Source organism: Sodiomyces alkalinus (assembly GCF_003711515.1).
Source record: "Sodiomyces alkalinus F11 unplaced genomic scaffold SODALscaffold_3, whole genome shotgun sequence".
NCBI classification, from domain to species: Eukaryota; Fungi; Ascomycota; class Sordariomycetes; order Glomerellales; family Plectosphaerellaceae; genus Sodiomyces; species Sodiomyces alkalinus.
Window position 1 is genome coordinate 1,535,223 of NW_021167081.1, and position 17,636 is coordinate 1,552,858.

The following is a 17,636-nucleotide window of genomic DNA, read 5'->3' on the forward strand; positions in this document are numbered from 1 at the left end:
ATTAAAGCTTAATATTTAGGGCGCCTTTAATATAGTACTATACTAAAAACTCCTCGAAGTCCTCGCCTAATACGGCTTCCCGGACTAGGTTACGAAATAGACCTGGTTATACCTCGCTACGCGTATAGTACGCCTATGCTTTAACGGCGACACGGCGTATAAGGTAGATATCTAGGCAGGGGTCCCCTAAGGATCCCCCCTTTCCCTAATCCTCTTTATACTATTTATTAGGACGCTTTACTAGGAACTAATCCGGATACCGCGGGTCGTGGTAGTTAGCTTTACCGATAACACGAATATTATAGCCTTCGAACATAATAAAGCCGTACTATAGGCGTACCTTAAACGGGTATAGTAGGTCTACTAGAGTTAGTTAAAAAGGAGTAGACTACGATTTAAGCTATAAAAGTATAAGCTTCTCCACTTTATAAGAAAACACGACCCGTTACCGCTCTAATTACGCCTTAAGGGCGTAACGGCGCCGTAAATTATAGAGATAAAGGTCCTAAGGGTTATTCTTAACTAGAAGCTTATATTCTATCCCTATACTCGGAAGCTTAGAGCTAAACTCCTTACCTAGAAATACGCCCTTACGCGCCTTATAGCGTTAGTATAGAGCTACCGTATTAGGGACGCGCGTAAATTATACTAAATAGTAGTCCGGAGCGCTATACTATACGCGGCCCCGGCCTTCTATATAATAATAAGACAAAGGGAGAGGCCGAGCGGAGTACTAAAAGGACTAGCTAGTAAGTAGGCGTAAGATCTATATATCGTTACCGGCGCGTATTGGGCTATTACCACGAAGGTAGTTAAAACGGAGGTAGGGGTCCCCCCTCTTAACTTATACTATAACTCACTAACCGCGTAAGCGGTATAACGGGTAAAAGGCACCTAGGAAGAGTAAGCGATACTTTAGGTATAACGAGTAGCCGAAGCGGCTATATAGCGTAGGAGATAAGGAGGAGGGGTTAGGCCCTACCTAAAGTCCTAGGGGTTATAGAAGTAAGAGGTTAAGTCCTGGCTCCTCGGGAGAGAATTAGCCTAGCGTCTCCGGGAGGAATAGGCGTACCGGTAGAAGCGTACCTTACCACGCTAATATAGTAGCGTGGCCGTAGCGTAAATACCCTAATTCGACCGTGTAGCGCTTAGGAAATATAAGGGCCTTATGAAACTATAGAGTTCTATCCTTACCTAGATTCGAATAGAGAAAATAGGCCTTTACTACTTCCTTTTTATAAAAGGCGTGCCGGACGCGGCGATACCGTGCTACCGATACGCCGATAGATGGCTAGAGATAGCGGAATATATTACGCTATAGTGCCGGGATATATTAGAGAAGATATAAAAGCGCCTCGCGGCCGATATAGGCGCGCGCCTACTAATAAAATAGGACTAGCTCCTAACGCTCCGGAGTAAAGAGACCGCGGGGAAGGTCGCGAAGTAGTTCCTATAAACCGGACGCCTTTTAGATTTTAGACTCGTATGATAACTAGTATTAAAGGGGGAGGGGTAGTAAAGGCTCTATAGCGCGGAAACCTCGGGTATATATATAAAGGAGGTAAAGACGATTATAAAAAAGATAAATAAAAGGAGAGTAAAATATTTATTAATAGCCGTTATACGGCTATACTATAATCGCGCTATAACCGCTTACTCCTTATCGCCTATATACTTATCGAATTCGTTATTATTATTATTATCGGAGCTAATTACTTTACTATCTATTAGGACGGCCTTATCCTCGTCGACTTTATCCTCGGTAGTACAGGTAATAAAGTCCCTAAAGGAGGGGAGGGGGATATTCTATAATACGCGTTAGCGGCGGAGTCGATGCGGGGGAGGCGCGGGGTAACTTATAAGGTGGGCGAGGATAAGCTCTAATATCTCGCTATTATAAGCGTAGCTACTACTATAACTCTATAGGGGCGTAGCGGCGGGGATAATAACTATACTAATACTACTAGCCCGGTAAAGGGCGGCGCAGTACGCCCGGAGGGTATAAGTCTAGCGGGTAACGGCCTAGTAGTACTTACGGATATTCTACGATAGGAATAATAACGATAATATAGCGTACACGGTATAATGGAAAAAGGGGAAAAACCCACGAATAGTATCGGGGCGGTATAGACGGCGGCGGCGGCGGCGATAAGGGCGGTAGCAGAGTCGTTATAGGGAGGGGGGACTTAATAGGAGGATTAACGGAGTAAGGGCGTAACGGGGGCGTAATGGGGATAAACCGGGGCGTAGTAGCTATTACTACGGTTACCGTTAACGTATTTAACGTAATAGGCGCCGGCTCCTAAGTTGGGTTAGTAGATATAACACGGAACGGGAGAGTAGCGGGATTATAATAGGACTATATACTAAGGGGGTTTTAGTAGGGAGTAGCCTAATAATCTTATATTAGAGATATAACGTATAAAGTATAAGGCGACGAATAGACGGTAGGGGTAGGGGTAGCCTATACCGGGTTAGAATACGAAGCGGGGGCGTAAAGCGGGCGCGACGATAACAGAGCGGGGAACTTATAGTGGAAGGCTAAGGGGTAGCCGGCCCTTTACCCTTATAGGCGCCGGCACCGGCTCCCCCTTTAGCGATAGAGGTCTTATTACTAGGTATCTAGAGGGGTAGGGGAGTTAGACTAAGGCGGGCGTTATAGGGGCGGAGCGGGGGCGGCGCGGGGATAGTATAACCCGGGACCCCGTTGAATGCCTTACTATATAGCTAAATAGTACCGGGGGATCCCGAATAGGAGTTCTAAGGCCGTATTTATACCGTACTAACTATATAAAAGCTTACCTTAAAAAACGATAGCTTAAAGGGGGAAAAGAGGAAAGGAGGAAAAGAGAGAAGAAAAGAGGGAGGTTTATAGGAAAAAGGGAGCGGCAGATTAGCCCTACGAGTTATTATACCTTTTAGAGAATAGTAGCTACGCCCGGCCTATACTATAGCGCCTACCCCGGAGAGCCTATATAGCGCGAGTAAGGGAGGCATATAACTACATAAGGGCCGCTATAAATAGCAGGTATATAAAGGAGGTTTAGGAATAAATAATAAATAAAGGAAGGAGTAATAGGGGGAGAGGGCATAAAGGGTACCGCGGCGAGGGGAGAACCTCGCCGGATCCGGAATAACGGAATAAAGGAAAGGACGGCGGCGAGTAACCGTGGCGATAACGCACCGAGGGCGCGTGCGACCCGACACGGCACCTACTAAACTAATTAGCCGACCCCCGTTAGCTATTAGCCCGGAGGTAAGATCCGGTTTTCGAATAGCGATAAAAACGGGGCCGCGGAGCGATACCGTAGCGGCCACGCACGATAGAACTACTTATATAATAAGAGCGCAGGGGTTTTTATCTATTAACGGTTTCCCCTCGAGAATTAGAGAAGGACTATTACCTAGGTGGCTAGCCTAGCTTAGCTAAGCGAGAACAGCATAATAAATAATAATAATAATTATTATATTCCTAGCGTTACGAACTAATACTTATAGAGCGCTTAGTCTAAAATAGCCTACTCTTAAATACTATAACTATTCTTCGTCGACTTATAGACGCGGAGGGTCGCGGGAAGGTCGGTAATATCGCTAAGCTCTTATTAGTTAATCGACTATTATAACTAGTATATATTAATAGTCGTAATTAATCGGAATAACACTATATAGTATCGGTTAGAATAACGAATAAAAAGAAAAAGATAAAATTAGCTTATACTAAAGGATAGTTATATTAAAGTATCGAAGTAGCTTTAATAAGACTACGCTCTTCTCCGCTATTCTAAAGCGTAATAAATAGTTATATCCCGAATACTAGATCCTAATCTTATATAATAAAGCTTCCGATATAATATTCGTGTAAAATCCCATTATAATAACTATATCGTTAAGCTTTAAGTTAGCTTTTAAAGCACCTAAAGGTCTATTAAGAATTCCCTTAAAAAGCCGTTTACCTTTACTGATAATCGGAAAGTCGGTTATACCGGATTCGATAGATCCCTTTATAGGAATAAAGAAACCTAGAATAAGCAGGTTAATTAAGTTAATAAGGTAAGTTACGCTATAATTATTAAGAAGAGTGCTCTATAAGAGCGGGTAAAGGCCTAGTCGGAGCACGGCGTAGATCCTAAGGACCTTTTCTATAGTATAGATAAGGGTAGGATCCAGGATAATTATAATAACCTTTCTAGGATACCTATTTCCCTTATTACCGCCACTCTCCGAGCTTTCCTATCCCTTTTTCGATAGTTTTTCGCGTAAGCTCTTCCACTTTAAGAGCTTAATCTCCTTCCGTATCTTCTTACACCACTTATTATTAATATAGGTATTAGATCTCTACTCGTATTTTCCGGTTAGAGCGTACTCTAGCTTATTATAGTGCTCTAGCTTCTAAGTGTATTCGCGTCGATAGGGGTAATTAGTACTCTTCTTCTTAGGCTTTTTTCCGCCTTTATTATTATCTAAGCGGTCTTTTAGGATCGCGTAAACGCTATAGCATATACTATCCGTGGTTAGAGCGCTTATAATAGTGTTAAACTCGCGGCCGTATATTAGAAGATCGGAAATCTTATCGCTATAAACCTCTTTTATTATTAGCTCCTAAAGCTTAGTTTCTACCTAAATAGGCGTAAACTTCTATCTAACTACTATTAGGAAGTTCCGAATAATAATAGGTCCATAAATCTCGGCTACCTTTTACTAATATACGCGTTTAATAAGGGTATTCTACTCCGTATACTATATAGCTATTTTAGTATTAGCTTAATAAGTATCTTATAGATACTTTTCGTATACTCGTTTTACCTTTTTCTTTATATAAATACTACTTAGAGCTAAATTACTCTTAAGTTCCTTTATTATATAGCGTAATATAAAGTATCGGTTTTATTTTTCCTTATCGTAGCCGGGATATTTCTTAATAGCCTTTTCGATAGCCTATTAATAGGTAAAAGTCTTTACGGTGGTTTTAAGTAGTTAATTAGCCTTATCGAGCGCCTTAATAAGGCGACTAAGCTTTTAATTTTAAGCTATAATCTATTAGTTCTCGATTTCGGTAAGGCGTATAAGCTCCTACATTGAGGGTATAATAGTATTATCGCCCTCGCCTTAAGAATACTATTCGCGTAGTTAATCTAGGGATTTAGGTATAATATACTTAGGGCGGTTATTTAGCTAATCCTTTTAGCTAGGATTAAGTAGTGACTAGACCTTTATCCTTTACGTATATAACTAGATATAGAAGATCTAATCGGCCTAGTACCGCGTGGATTTAAGACGCGGGATACCGAGCGTTTTAGCTATAATCTTAAGCTTATTCGATATAGTATCGAGTAAGGGTTTAGCGAATAAAAGCTTATTATTAGTAAAGAGAGCGTAAGAGGGCTCTATAATACTATAGAAGTATATAAAAATAAACGTAGATAATAGATTAGTAGGAAGTTACTAGTTACTATTACTACCCGGGTTTATAACTATTAAATTCACGGGAGTATACTTATAGGGAGTGTTAATTCAGGAAATATATAATTATATTATATATAAAAGAGAAAGAAAAAGGGGGCGGGTATACGTGTCCTAAATATATCTACCACCTTCTAAGCGAGGATAGTAGGGCACCTCCAACTAATAGGAGGTCACTATACCGTGGCTCACGTGATAGAATATAATAGTTACGCTAACTATATAGTAAACCGCCGCGCGAAAGATGTTTATTGTTCGGCGTGATGTACGTTGGACGTTGGACGTTGTGGATAGGACGCCGAGGCTCGTTATCGGCGATAGTTGAGTTGGTTGAGTTAGTTGAGTTGGTTGAGTTGGGCAGAGCACGGGATTGACTTGACTGTGCCACAGGGGGGGGCCAGCGGCCAGCGGCCAGCGGCCACGGCGGCTGTGCGGAGGACGCTAACCCTGATTTGGTGTAGTGTCGCGTAGGAGAACACGTGCTGTGCCACGGTGCCACGGTGCCACGGTGCCACGGTGCCACACTGGCGAACTGTTAAGAAAGCCGCCGGTCTCGTCGAGTCTCCTGTCAACTCATGAAGCCAAGGGGAGGGATGGATGGAAAGAAAAATTTCCGAAGAATTCAAGTCGACAGTCATTTATTACCCACCCGAAGAATAAAAACGAGAAAACGAGGAACATGCACTAATTAGTCCCTACCATAGCCCCGTTTGGTTACCTCCTGGGCTAACAAGTCGGCCAGGAACATACTTTATGCCTTATGGATAGGTACCTAGTGGAAGACGGTGATGACGACGACGACGACGACGACGACGACGACGACGACGAAAGGCTGAAAAAGGAAGAGTCAGCCCCTGGAATGGCCTGAAAATTCGTCGACGCGGCTTTTACGCCCAACTGTCGTCGTACGTTTTTCCGAATTGATTGCGTACTCCCGTAGACTATCGTAGACTAAGGTACACTACGGGCTCCGGACCACGGAGTACCTTAATTCGATGCTTCGTTTCTTGTCCGGATGCCGTATGCCCGTCTGAGGGTATCGTTTGGAGCTATCGTATGTCGTACGAATACTACGGAGAGGTATCCGTACACCTCGGTACTTTCTTTCCCTCTTTTCTTTCCCTTCTTTCTGAATGGTGAGTGCTGTACTCTGCTCTCTAACTGTGGGAGTGTAGTCGTAATGGTAAAGTGCCTACGGAGTACGGAGTAGGTAGGTTCCTCAGTATAAGGTACCTTAAGGTACCTTGGGTAAAATAAAGTACAACGGCAGGTACGTTGTAGGCACCGTGACGGGTACCTTATGTTACGAAGTACTAAGTACTCTCCGAGTAGGCTGATCCACTCTTAAAGGTCCGTCGTCAACCCTCATTGGTGCGTCGTCACATAGCTGACGCGTAAAAACAGCACATGCGGAAGGGGTCGACGAGAAGGGCAGTAGGAAACTGGGGCAACTTTGGCAACTTTAGGGGGGGGGGTGGACACGCAAGTCGCCCCTCCCAGACGTCCCAATGTTCCCCAATGTCCCAATGTCCCAATGCTTCTTCGTCCTGGGCATTTCCAGTTCTGTTCCCACGGCTCCTCTTTCTGCCTGCCTGCGACTCGCGTCTCTTTATTCTCTGCTCGGGGAATCCTTGGTTTTTAACTTGGCCGTTTTATTCCCTCCGCCCGTCAGACGCAGCTGCCAGTCGGTCTTCCATTCTCCCCGTCGGTTGTGCGAGTTGATCCTCCGAGTACACGCATTCACTTGCACAAGTCGTACACGCAACGACCACGACGATTACGATAACGACTACGATCACGACACGACGAAAGAAGACGACGAGGGCGACACCAGCACCGACACCGACGACGACGAGGTCGACTCTCGCCATCTTTTCCTCCTCCTCCTCCCCGTCCTCCCCGTCCTCCCCGTAGCAATCCCTTCGCCCCCCCCAAAAACCGACAAGAAGACTCACGAGATCGAACCCCTCGGAAACTCGCCCGGTTCTTGCATCCCGAACAATTGTTCTCCTCCGACACTCTACTTCCTCTCCTGTCTTCAACGAGAGGTTCACGAGCCGTTCTGCGTACGAGATACTTTTACGCAAACCCCCTGGATGCGACGGCGACAGCGTTTACAATCATTGCGATTTTCAGAAACGCGACAACCGGCGATTTGACGACAATAATCCTTCGTCCACTCCTTGCGCCCCATCCATACCGCTGCGCTGCCCTCCTCGGCTCTATTCAACTTCGAGCCCCATTCTCGTCACTTTTCAACTCTACCTAGACTCTCCCCCGTGGGTGGTCTAACAGTGTGTCCTGAGGGCGTGGCAATCCAAGTCAACGTGTATCATCAGTTCACGTATCGCTTACGACGACGACTCCGTCCCATCAAAATTCAAATCCGCACAACCTCGTCGATCTTCTCCGTCTTGACCAACGAACCCCTCCCCAGTCACTCCACTTATTGGTTCAACAACCACAACCACGCGGCTGTCGTGTCTGACTCCTTTCATTTGTACTTCTCAAAGGTCCCTGGGAGAGCCGACCCTTTTATCGCTTCCTACCTCACCTCGCTTTTCACCTCACCTCGCTTTTCGAATCACCCTTATCTCTTTCCTTTTACTTATAGTTTTCTCCTTCTTTCCGTCGTCTCAACTGTCGCCTTGAACCCTCTGCGAAACCCTCGCCATGGCTGGCCGACATATCCCGCCCGGTCAGGGCACTGTGCCGTCCCAAGAGCTCGGCGAGGAATGGGCACGCGATCTCCGCATTCAGTTCGAGTCCCTCCTCCGCGACAAGCGCATGAACGATCTGCGAGTCGCTCGCCGCCAGACCACTCCGCAACCTCACGACCGACCCAGCAGTTCAAGTCTGCGTAGTGCCGCCTCCAGTTCGGCGCCGCGTCCTTCCTCCTCGCAACAACCCTTAACACCCCCCCCGTCCTCCTCAGCCATCCGTAACCTGCCCATGATGCCTACTCCGCCGGCACCGCATGACCGCGAGTCACAAAAGTTCAGGAGCCTCCTCATCGGCCATTCACTCACCCCGACCAAGTACGAGAATCCCGGCCTCTTGGACGAGGCCCTACAGTGCATCCCCCTGGACAGGATATACAGCGAGGCCGAAGAGGAAAGCCAGGTCATGCAGGCCGAGGCGGAAAGCATGGGAGATGGTCGGAGGGCCACCTGGGGCTACCAGGACTGTGTCATTCGTGCACTGTTAAGGTAAGTCGGCGATGCCCTGATGCTGCTGTCGTTCCAATGGCCCTACTGCCGTCTATTCTATGCCATGGCCTGCCGCCTGCCGCCTGCCGCCTGTCACTGGGAACAATGCATTCTGACCAATCCTCCCCGTGTTAGGTGGTTCAAGCGGCAGTTCTTCACCTGGGTCAATAACCCCCCGTGTCCCGTTTGTCTATCACCCACCATTGCCCAGGGGATGACGGCCCCCACACCCGACGAGAGCGCTTGCGGTGCGCTGCGGGTCGAGCTTTACCGGTGTTCCGCGGCCTCCTGCGGCGCCTTTGAACGATTTCCCCGTTATGCCGACGTGTGGCGGCTGCTGCATACTCGGCGAGGCCGCGTCGGTGAATGGGCCAACTGCTTCAGCATGCTCTGCCGCGCCGTCGGAGGCCGCGTTCGCTGGGTGTGGAACCTGGAGGACCACGTCTGGACCGAAGTGTACTCGGATCACCAGAAACGATGGGTGCACGTGGACGCCTGCGAAGAGGCCTGGGACAACCCGCGACTGTACACGGAAGGTTGGGGAAAGAAGATGTCGTACTGCATCGCCTTCTCCATCGATGGGGCCACCGACGTCACGCGGCGGTACGTGCGCAAGAGCGAGTCGGCCCTCGAGCGCAACCGATGTCCCGAGGATGTGCTTCTGTACATCATACAGGAGATCAGGAACATACGCAGGGCCAACATGTCCAAGGAAGAGCGCTTTCGGCTACAGAAAGAGGATGCGCGGGAGGACGTCGAGCTGCGAAACTACGTCATTCGGTCCATCGCCCATGCCGTGACGCAGCTGCTACCGGGCACCCCTGGCATGGCCGGCGTTCCCAGCGCTCCCGGATCGCACCGGCATCCCGAGCCCAGCCAGCAGCACCGCAGGGAACCAAGCGACGACGCGAAGTTGCTGGTAGAGCAGCCGGTTCGGCAAACGGGCTCGGCCGAGTACCTAGCGGCAAGATCAAGACAATTTTCACCACCCGACCCAAACCGCCGGCGTGATCATCTGCCGTGAGTGGGACGGTCCGAGGGATTGCGACGTTTTCACTTTTATGTAACCTACGGGATTGACCCGCCAACACCAACGGCACAACAAGAAAGTATGCCATTCACTATAATTGCACTGCCAACCGAGGAGCCACCGACTCACCGATCACCCCCAGCCGCCTCTCTGATATCCATTTCGGGATGGTAACTCTCTCTGGATACGCCGGTGCATTTATAATCTATGACACGTCTTGTGGATTTCCCCTTTGTCGGAATAGGAAACGCGATCTGGAGTTTCGCGCTCAGGGCCGACCACTTAGGGAGTAGCTCTGCGAGTATGCGGATCTGGGGGGAGGATGGAATGTAGGCGCACAATGGGAGGCAGGCTTGCCGGGCATTTTGTCACTGGGAAATGGCGCGTCGATGACGGGTGACTGATTACACGAAAAGGGAGAGGCGCTCCACTGTGCACTCCTGGCGTTCCGGCTAAGTTCTTTATTATCTTCAGTATATTTTTTGCACGTTTCTTTTCCCTCTATTTTACTCTGCATGAGCGACGAATTGGGATTCTACGTTTTTGGTCTGATGCATGGATGGACGGATGGATGGACAACGAAGGGATGATGGGGTCGGCGAGGGAGTTCGAAATTTGTTGTTGAGACACGGGGCCGTCACGGAGGATACACATGCCGAACATCTGAAAGACTATTGCTCGGTGTCTGATACGAGGTTATGGATTGGGAGAAGGAAACCAGCATGGAAGTGAGGCTAAAGGGTTTTCTTTGGCCGGAACCTGGATAGACGAGGACTTGCCATGCTGGGCCTCGAGGGTAGATCAAAACAGCCCCCCCCCCGTGCAACCGGATTTGAGAAGAATGGCTTTCCCAGACGTCGGTTTATTCAGCTTCAGTAGCGTGCAGCGCTGCCAGCCCGGCCCTCTCCAGGTGTCTGGTTGAAAAAGACGATGAAATATTGAGTCAGTCTACTCATAGGGCGACTCGCAAGTCTACTTGGCAGCCTCAGCAGCCTCACGACCGGCCACCCGTCCAAAGACGACACATTCGAGCAGCGAAGAGCCTCCGAGCCTATTATCGCCGTGAAGCCCGCCGGTGATCTCCCCCGCCGCCCAAAGTCCGGGAACGGGGACCAGAGCACCACCCTCCTCCCCGGCCCTCCGCAAGACGCGGGCCTTGTTGTCAAAGGCGACGCCGCCCATGGTGAAATGCACCACGGGCGTCACCCTCCCGATGCAGACCTCCTCTTCGCGGTTCGCCTCCCCCGGCATCAACCGCCAACGGCCGAAGGTGCGGCGACCGAACTCGTCGTCTCCTCGCCCGGACGCCACGGATTCGGCGTACCGATCCACAGCCTCGATGACGGCGGGGTCGAGGTCCTTGACTTTCTTTTTCTCCACGAGGCCCTTGAAGAGGTAGAAGCTGAGGTGGGCGGCGGTGGCGTCCATGGCGCCGGGGTCCAGCAGCAGCGCCACGTCCCACTGTCTTGGGTCCCGATTACCGTTTTCTTCTTCTTCTTCGTCGTCGACGGGAGGCGGCAGGGCCATGATGGCCTCGCTGACGACGTCCCGCCTCTCCAGCTCGTTAACGAACCTCCGGCCCTGCGGCGAGAGGAGGATGCCGCCTTCGCCGCGGAGCATCTCGGCCGCGAGGATCTTGTAGGGCGAGTTTGCGTCGCGGGGGTCGACGAACCCCGTGGGGTGGACTTGCACGCTGTCCATGTCGACTAGTTCCGCGCCTACGCCCGCCATGCCGCTGCTGCTGCTGCTGCCGCTGGTGGTGGATCTACGGGTGTTGGTTAATAGCCCGTGCGGGCCGGGCCGGGCTTCGTTTGTCGAGGGCAGGCCTGCCAGGTCCGGGCGATAGCGCGCCAGCAGACCGAGCGCGTCGCCTGCGAAGCCGCCCGCGGTGAACACGACGGGGCCATAGACGTCGATCTGCTCTCCCTTTTGTTCCCGCTCTCGCGGCGGCCCGGGCGGCTTGTTCTGCCCGTTTTCGCTTTTCCGCACGTAGCGCACGCCGCGCACGTTCCCCTTGTCGTCGACGTGGAGTTGCGCGACCCGGGCCGACGTGTGAAGCGCGAAACCGGGGAATCGGACGAGTTTCTGCAGGAGGCCGGACACGATGGCGGCGCCGGGTGGGACCTTTCCCGCGCCGCGGTGGGTCCGCGCGACGGAGTGGCCTCCCAGGGCGGCGACGACGGGGAGCTCGACGTCGATCTCGTCGGCGAGCCAGTGGATGGCGGAGGCGGAGTGGGTGGCCAGCGCGTGGACGAGGGATGCGCGGTCGATGCCGCCTTCTTTCCTGGTCTGGAGCCGGGATCCGGCGGACCGGATGGTGTCGCTGCGGAACAGGTCGGCGGAGTCGTTGGTGATGCCGCTGGCCTTTTGGAATCGCGTGCCGGCGCCGTTGATGCCGGACGAGGCCTTGATGCTGTTCCCGCCCGGTTTCGCGGCCTGTTCGAGCATCACCACGGCTGCGCCGGCTCGGAGGGCTTCGTGGGCTGCTGCGAGGCCGGCGAGGCCTGAGCCGACTATGATCACGGGGCGGGTTGCTTCGGTTGGTGAGGTGGCCATGATGATTGTTGGTGTCGTGACTATGGACCGGAATGTGGTGGTCAGGTAGCGAAAGAAGGTCTGTCGGGCGTTGCCGTGGAGGATTGAACTGTAGGACATGTACCGTGCAATGAGGGTGGCGATGAGAGCAATTGTTAGGGTGAGCAGGAGGTGACGGACTCTGATCCTATTGAGCATGACCATGGGACAGTGGATGAGCTGACGAGAGGAATAGAGAGAGAGAGAGAGGTTGAGAGTAGGAGGTTGGGAGGTTGGGAGGGGTGTTGTCAGATTGCTAAGTAGTGAGCCCGCCCACATGTGACATGATGACGCCAGGCCAATCGTCAAATTGTCAAGACAGCTTTACGGTTTAATTCCCTCCCTCCGCAGCCCATCGTATGATGTCGTCTCGGCAATGGGCAGACAGAAGAGGATGGATCATGGAATATAGTCACAGCAGTGCATTACACACCAATCGCCCTCAACCATTTCCATTCCCCCCCTCTTCGCTAAACCTACAGATCTGAGCTGGGGCCTTAAGTCGGGGCTGCCCGAGAACGAGGCCGGTGGGAGGACGGAGTCCGGTCGTCGAAAAGTGGAAAAGTGGTGATGTACGAAAAGTTGGCCAAAATACATTAATTGTTACGGAGTGGGGATACGCCTGGCTGGGTATTCCTAATAAACTTGGAAGTACATCTATGTACCTTATGCTTTGTAAGGTACCTATGCTTAGTCAGGTGACTTGTAGATCTGTACTTTACTTTTGTACTCCTTCAGCCACATGTCGTGTGGCTGTCACACAGGTGGAATGACCTTTCGTTCTTGGTCTTGTCTCTTCGCCCTTCTCCTTCTGCTACATGTGGCACACTTAACCACCGACTGTGTTGTGTGCCTTCTCGTATTTGGGGTAGGCACCTGATTCCGCTCACGGAACCGGCATTGGCAGACTCCGGCCCGGGATCGGCCCCACTCTTATTCGAGTTTCTTCTCCGGTCCACCGCTACGGAACAACTGAACCCATCCGGCTCCTAGGTCCTGTACCTTATGTCGTAAAAGCGTCACCGAAGCATCGCATCGTCATCTCATTTGGGTATGTGAGAAATATCATTCGAAACATCATATGATGCCGACAAACAATTCAAGACACGCCGAGTCTTACTCTCCGCGCCCGCTTTGATATGCCACAACCACAAACATAAACCGCCCGATACAGCATACCGTATACAATATATACCGCCCATCGGTCCAAGTCTATCCAAGTACATCGTACGATTCGTCCCTATAATGCTAGCAAAAGGACATGATGGCTTTGAAATAACCCCTCTGCCAAGACTTCATCCAAAGAAACGACTTGCTTCACATGCTGTGGCTCTTCTCCCTCCGAATCTCCCTCCCCAGCTCCGACCAAGGGAGATGGATGACCGGCACGCGGAAGAAGCTGTTGCTATCATCCTGCAGACCCGCCAGGGCGTTATACCACGCCGCAAACGCCGCCAGCATGCCGAACGTGCCGCCGCAGATCTGCAGGGTGCGCGCAATGGACTCGCTCCCCTCGGCCAGGGCGTAGTTCTCGCAGGCGAGGAAGAGGAAGCAGAGGTCGAGGGTGAAGAAGAGGAAGAGGAAGGCCACGGTGGACCGCAGCGTGCAGAGGAGGAGCACCGTCGTGAAGATGAACCAGCCCGTCAGGAAGAACCCGATGGCCGAGTAGTGGCCGGCGTAGTCTGATGCGTAGGGCCCGTCGGGCGTGGTGATGCCCCATGCTGGGGTCAGGAGGATGCCGTAGGCGATCCAGAAGCCGCCGTAGGAGGAGAGGGCTGTGGCGCCGAAGGTGTTGCCTACTGCCATTTCCCTGGGCGAGATGTGTTAGCTAGCCTGAATGGTTACAACTTACGACAGGGGGGGGGGGGGGGGGGGGGGGGGGGGGGAGGGGGGGCGCAAGAGAACCAAATCCCGGACAACTTACCACATGCCAGACAGAAGCTGGACCAACCCGCCATAGCCAAAAGCGAGAGGAACGGCAATATGCGGTGCCGTCACCCCCCTAGCGTGCAAGTTCACGCAGGACAGGACGAACGTGGTCAGGGCAAAGGCCGAGAGGCCCAGGGGCGCCGGGTTGGCGAATTTGCGGTGCTCGAGGGGCCTCCATAGACCCGGCTGGAGGGCGCCGCCAAAGGCCGCAGCCAGGACGTGGGCCGCCACCGGCTGCTCGCGCTCGTACTCGCGGACGTTGGAGGAGCGGCCGCTGTGCTGGTGCTGGTTGATGTTGTCGCGGTGGCTGTGGTGGTTGTATTCCTTGTCCATGACCACTGGGGACGAGGTGCCGCCTGTGTAGGTGTTTGGGGTGCTAGACATGGTTTGTTGAGTTTCTCCTCTCTCCTTCTGTTTTCACGTTCGTTCTGTTCACACGAGGAGTATGCTGGGGGCCGTGTTGGTTGGAGAAAGGAAGCTTCGGAACAGGTGTTGATATCCTTCTAAGGAATGAAAACGATGGAGAGAAAGGGGAGAGAGAGGAGACTCAGGAGAGGGAACTAAGGACACGATGGGATTCCTCTGATCCGGGGAAGGTGGAGAGATGATTTCGAGTACAATGGAGAAGACACCGTAGAGAGAAAAGAGAGAAGTATAGAGATGGATCCGGTGATTTAGGTCCGGGGTTGGCAAAGACCGGTCTATTGTAAGATTACGGGGTAAAGGGGGCGGATGAATGAAGAAGCGAGAAGCCTACAAATGAAAAGACCAAATGATGATGGGTTCAGTTGCTTTTCAGAGCACACGATGTATGTAAGGGAAATCGGAGATGTGCAGAGCGCTCATCGCCACTGGGCCCGCTCGAAAGCCCACTTAGCATAGGGAACGGTTTTAGGACCCATGGCATCAAGTGTTTCTACTTGCGGCGAATCATCCTCGTCCTAATGGAGGCCACTGAGGTCACCAAATATCGACAGAGAGGATGTGGACACTGGCGTTCAGGGGTAGATGAAAAAAAAAAAAAAAAAAAAAAAAAAAAAACTACGTTCGAAGGATTCGAGGCCCAAGAAGGAATCAAACGAAACAAATATTCTCACGCAATGGTTAAAAAAACAAAAAAACTTTCTTCCCCCCCCCCTTTTTTTTTTCTTCTTCTTTTTTTCTTCTTTTCTCTTTCGCAAGAATCAAAGTCAATGGGTGGAAACCGTGAGATGCATGGTGTGGCGTAGAAGCATCACAGACCTTATTCTTCGGGCTGTCGCTCACCGTGACGCCAAGGGGGGAAAATGAATTTAATTCCTTAGCATGGGATGATAAACGTGCCTTTTTACTTGACAACGTCACAAGTCCACGGGCGTCGGAGTTGATGAACGGGACGATTCCGTCGTGGAGGCGTCGCCCACCCACTTTCACCGTTGTTTGGCTGGCTTGAACATGTCGTCTCCATTTTCATAATGCAAGATCACTGGTGTTAGCTTGGACCAGTGTGGATCGGCGAGGATAAAACGAAAGCCAAGGATCTGCTCAAGGATTGTGCGTGTAAGTGCACGAAGGATGATGAATGTGATTCAAGGAGCGACACTTCGGAGCGACACTGTGCACCTTAGGTAAGGTAGGCTCTTTTCGAGGGGACCGGTGCTTTAAACGAATAAAGAAAAAGATACCCAGACATGAAAACGAAAGCATTGAATATGTTGTCATTGAGAATATGACCTCCACGTCATTGGGCCATCACTGACGAAAGAGTGCCGGCCGATCATGCCGAAGTTCTGTTGGGAGACGACTGGACTGGAGGCGCAGTTGGGTCCATCAGTCGGTACATGTACAACGTATTATGTAATTACCTTCACCCTCCATCCGGCGATCTTGACTCGGCACGTACCACTCGGCAGGTGACCCACGAGTCGTGCTAGGGGGTGGGACCGGTTACTGGGCCGGGTCCGTCAGTAGGGGCCCGACTCGGGCGAGTGGTCTCGGTGTATGCGCCGAGACCCGGCTAGACCCGTTTTTAAGGGTCGTCCTAAGGAAGGAAGCTTTTCGGTGAAGACTCTTTTTTGTTCTTCCTTTCCCAACGGCAATTGAAGTCGCCGAGTCGCCAAGGACGCGAGCCATTGCTGATGTGGCGAGAAAAGTGTGAGGGAACTGAAGTAAAGTGAAACGTCTCGCAGAGATCATGTACTCCAAGGCTTCAAGCCAAACTGTGCGGCCTTCAGCGCCCCTCGACCTTTAAAAGTCTAAATTCTTGTCAGAAATGTCAATGTTCGGTCAGCATTCACGCCAAGAGGGAATGAAAAGAGGTGCAAATACCAAGACCTGCGTGGCGTTGCCGCCGCCGCGGAACCTGAACCCGCCCGTCTTAAACCCCTTGCTTCTCGGCAACTAACCTTGTGGTCTCTCGGCTTCCGCTTCCCTTCGTCCGGCGGCTCAAAATCATCCCACGCTGTCATATCCACCAGCGTGGGGTACCTTTCGAAATTAAGATGGGGCCATCTCCGACGACGACTCGTCGATGTGAGCGTTTTGCAATACGTTTACTATGCTTCTTGTCCACTTGGTGCTGGTTTAGCGCTGATGAAAATCTGTTTTTCTTTTCTTCTTTTCTTCTTCTTTCTGTTATCGCCGTTCCCTGCAGCTGCGAATCGGTCTGGATGCTTCAGTAATCCCCAAGTAATCCCTCAGTCGGCCCTTTCGTGGTCACCGAGGACCCATATCGTGGGCCTAGGTATCCGTATTCGTCGCCCGTTCCAACGATGAATGGCCTGTCGGAATTTCTGTTTGGAGATAAAGCGCCGCCTGTCACTGATTGGTAATCCTTCGCTCTGTGGAGCGGGCGAGAGATATGGCGTGCGTTCGTCTTCTTTCTGTCCTGCTCCTCAACTCCATGCTAGTACGCACAAAATCCGTGCCGTGAAGATGCGAGCTGGTGTGTAAAAGTCTGCCCGACCATGGTAAAACACATGAAGGGGCCGTAGTAACTCTGGCAAAGTCCGCGATGAATATGTGCTGCAAGGACGTGGGTGGCCTTCCTCAAGCTGGGATGCTCAAGTGCAAGGTCCAGACACGTATTCGACACCCTGTCCCATCTGCGAGCGACTAAGATCATCCTCGGTACAGCATGTGCTCTCGAGTGCTCCCCAGTGGCCCCAAATCGACCCCTTGCAAGTCCATAACCCCGTATACTGCGTCCTGCATGGGATGATGGGCCGCACTAGCAGCGGCCCCTGGCCACAGCCACATGGAACTTGTGCAGCGAACTGTCTGTTGGACACGATAAGATGCCCTAATACCGAGGCCTTCCTCTCCGTTCTCCCTCTCCGTTCCTCCGATCAATCTTCAAGACACAGCCTAGGTCCATGGTCGTCCACTCCGGATGCCCGTAATCAGTGGCCTGATTGAACCGTTAAACCCGCCGAGCTCGTCTCGTTCCCCGATGT

The 17,636-nt window shown here is 51.4% G+C and overlaps 4 protein-coding genes across 4 annotated transcripts; 2 read left to right on the top strand and 2 right to left on the bottom strand.

Moving 5' to 3' along the window:
* Positions 1–5,555: 5,555 nt before the first annotated feature.
* On the top strand, positions 5,556–6,926 carry SODALDRAFT_377840 (hypothetical protein; the record flags this gene model as incomplete). The annotated part of the gene is made up of 7 exons (XM_028614938.1): positions 5,556–5,725; positions 5,851–5,889; positions 5,932–6,027; positions 6,203–6,306; positions 6,720–6,730; positions 6,811–6,831; positions 6,865–6,926. Exons 1-7 carry the CDS (start codon positions 5,705–5,707, stop codon positions 6,924–6,926), a joined length of 354 nt encoding a protein of 117 aa, XP_028467744.1. The 5' UTR covers positions 5,556–5,704.
* A 1,207-nt stretch (positions 6,927–8,133) lies between these two features.
* Positions 8,134–9,693, top strand: SODALDRAFT_274702 (hypothetical protein; the record flags this gene model as incomplete). Its single annotated transcript, XM_028607949.1, has 2 exons — positions 8,134–8,669; positions 8,805–9,693. 2 exons carry the CDS (start codon positions 8,134–8,136, stop codon positions 9,691–9,693), a joined length of 1,425 nt encoding a protein of 474 aa, XP_028467745.1.
* Positions 9,694–10,241: 548 nt separating this feature from the next.
* Positions 10,242–12,771, bottom strand: SODALDRAFT_332090 (Flavocytochrome c). The gene has a single exon (XM_028611612.1). It carries the CDS (start codon positions 12,436–12,438, stop codon positions 10,672–10,674), a length of 1,767 nt encoding a protein of 588 aa, XP_028467746.1. The 5' UTR covers positions 12,439–12,771; the 3' UTR covers positions 10,242–10,671.
* Positions 12,772–13,590: 819 nt separating this feature from the next.
* SODALDRAFT_309590 (GPR1/FUN34/yaaH family protein) lies at positions 13,591–14,806 on the bottom strand (the record flags this gene model as incomplete). The annotated part of the gene is made up of 2 exons (XM_028609112.1): positions 14,198–14,806; positions 13,591–14,083 (listed from the first exon to the last, which is right to left on the bottom strand). The coding sequence occupies exons 1-2, from the start codon at positions 14,584–14,586 to the stop codon at positions 13,591–13,593; spliced, it is 882 nt and encodes a 293-aa protein (XP_028467747.1). The 5' UTR covers positions 14,587–14,806.
* Positions 14,807–17,636: the final 2,830 nt, after the last annotated feature.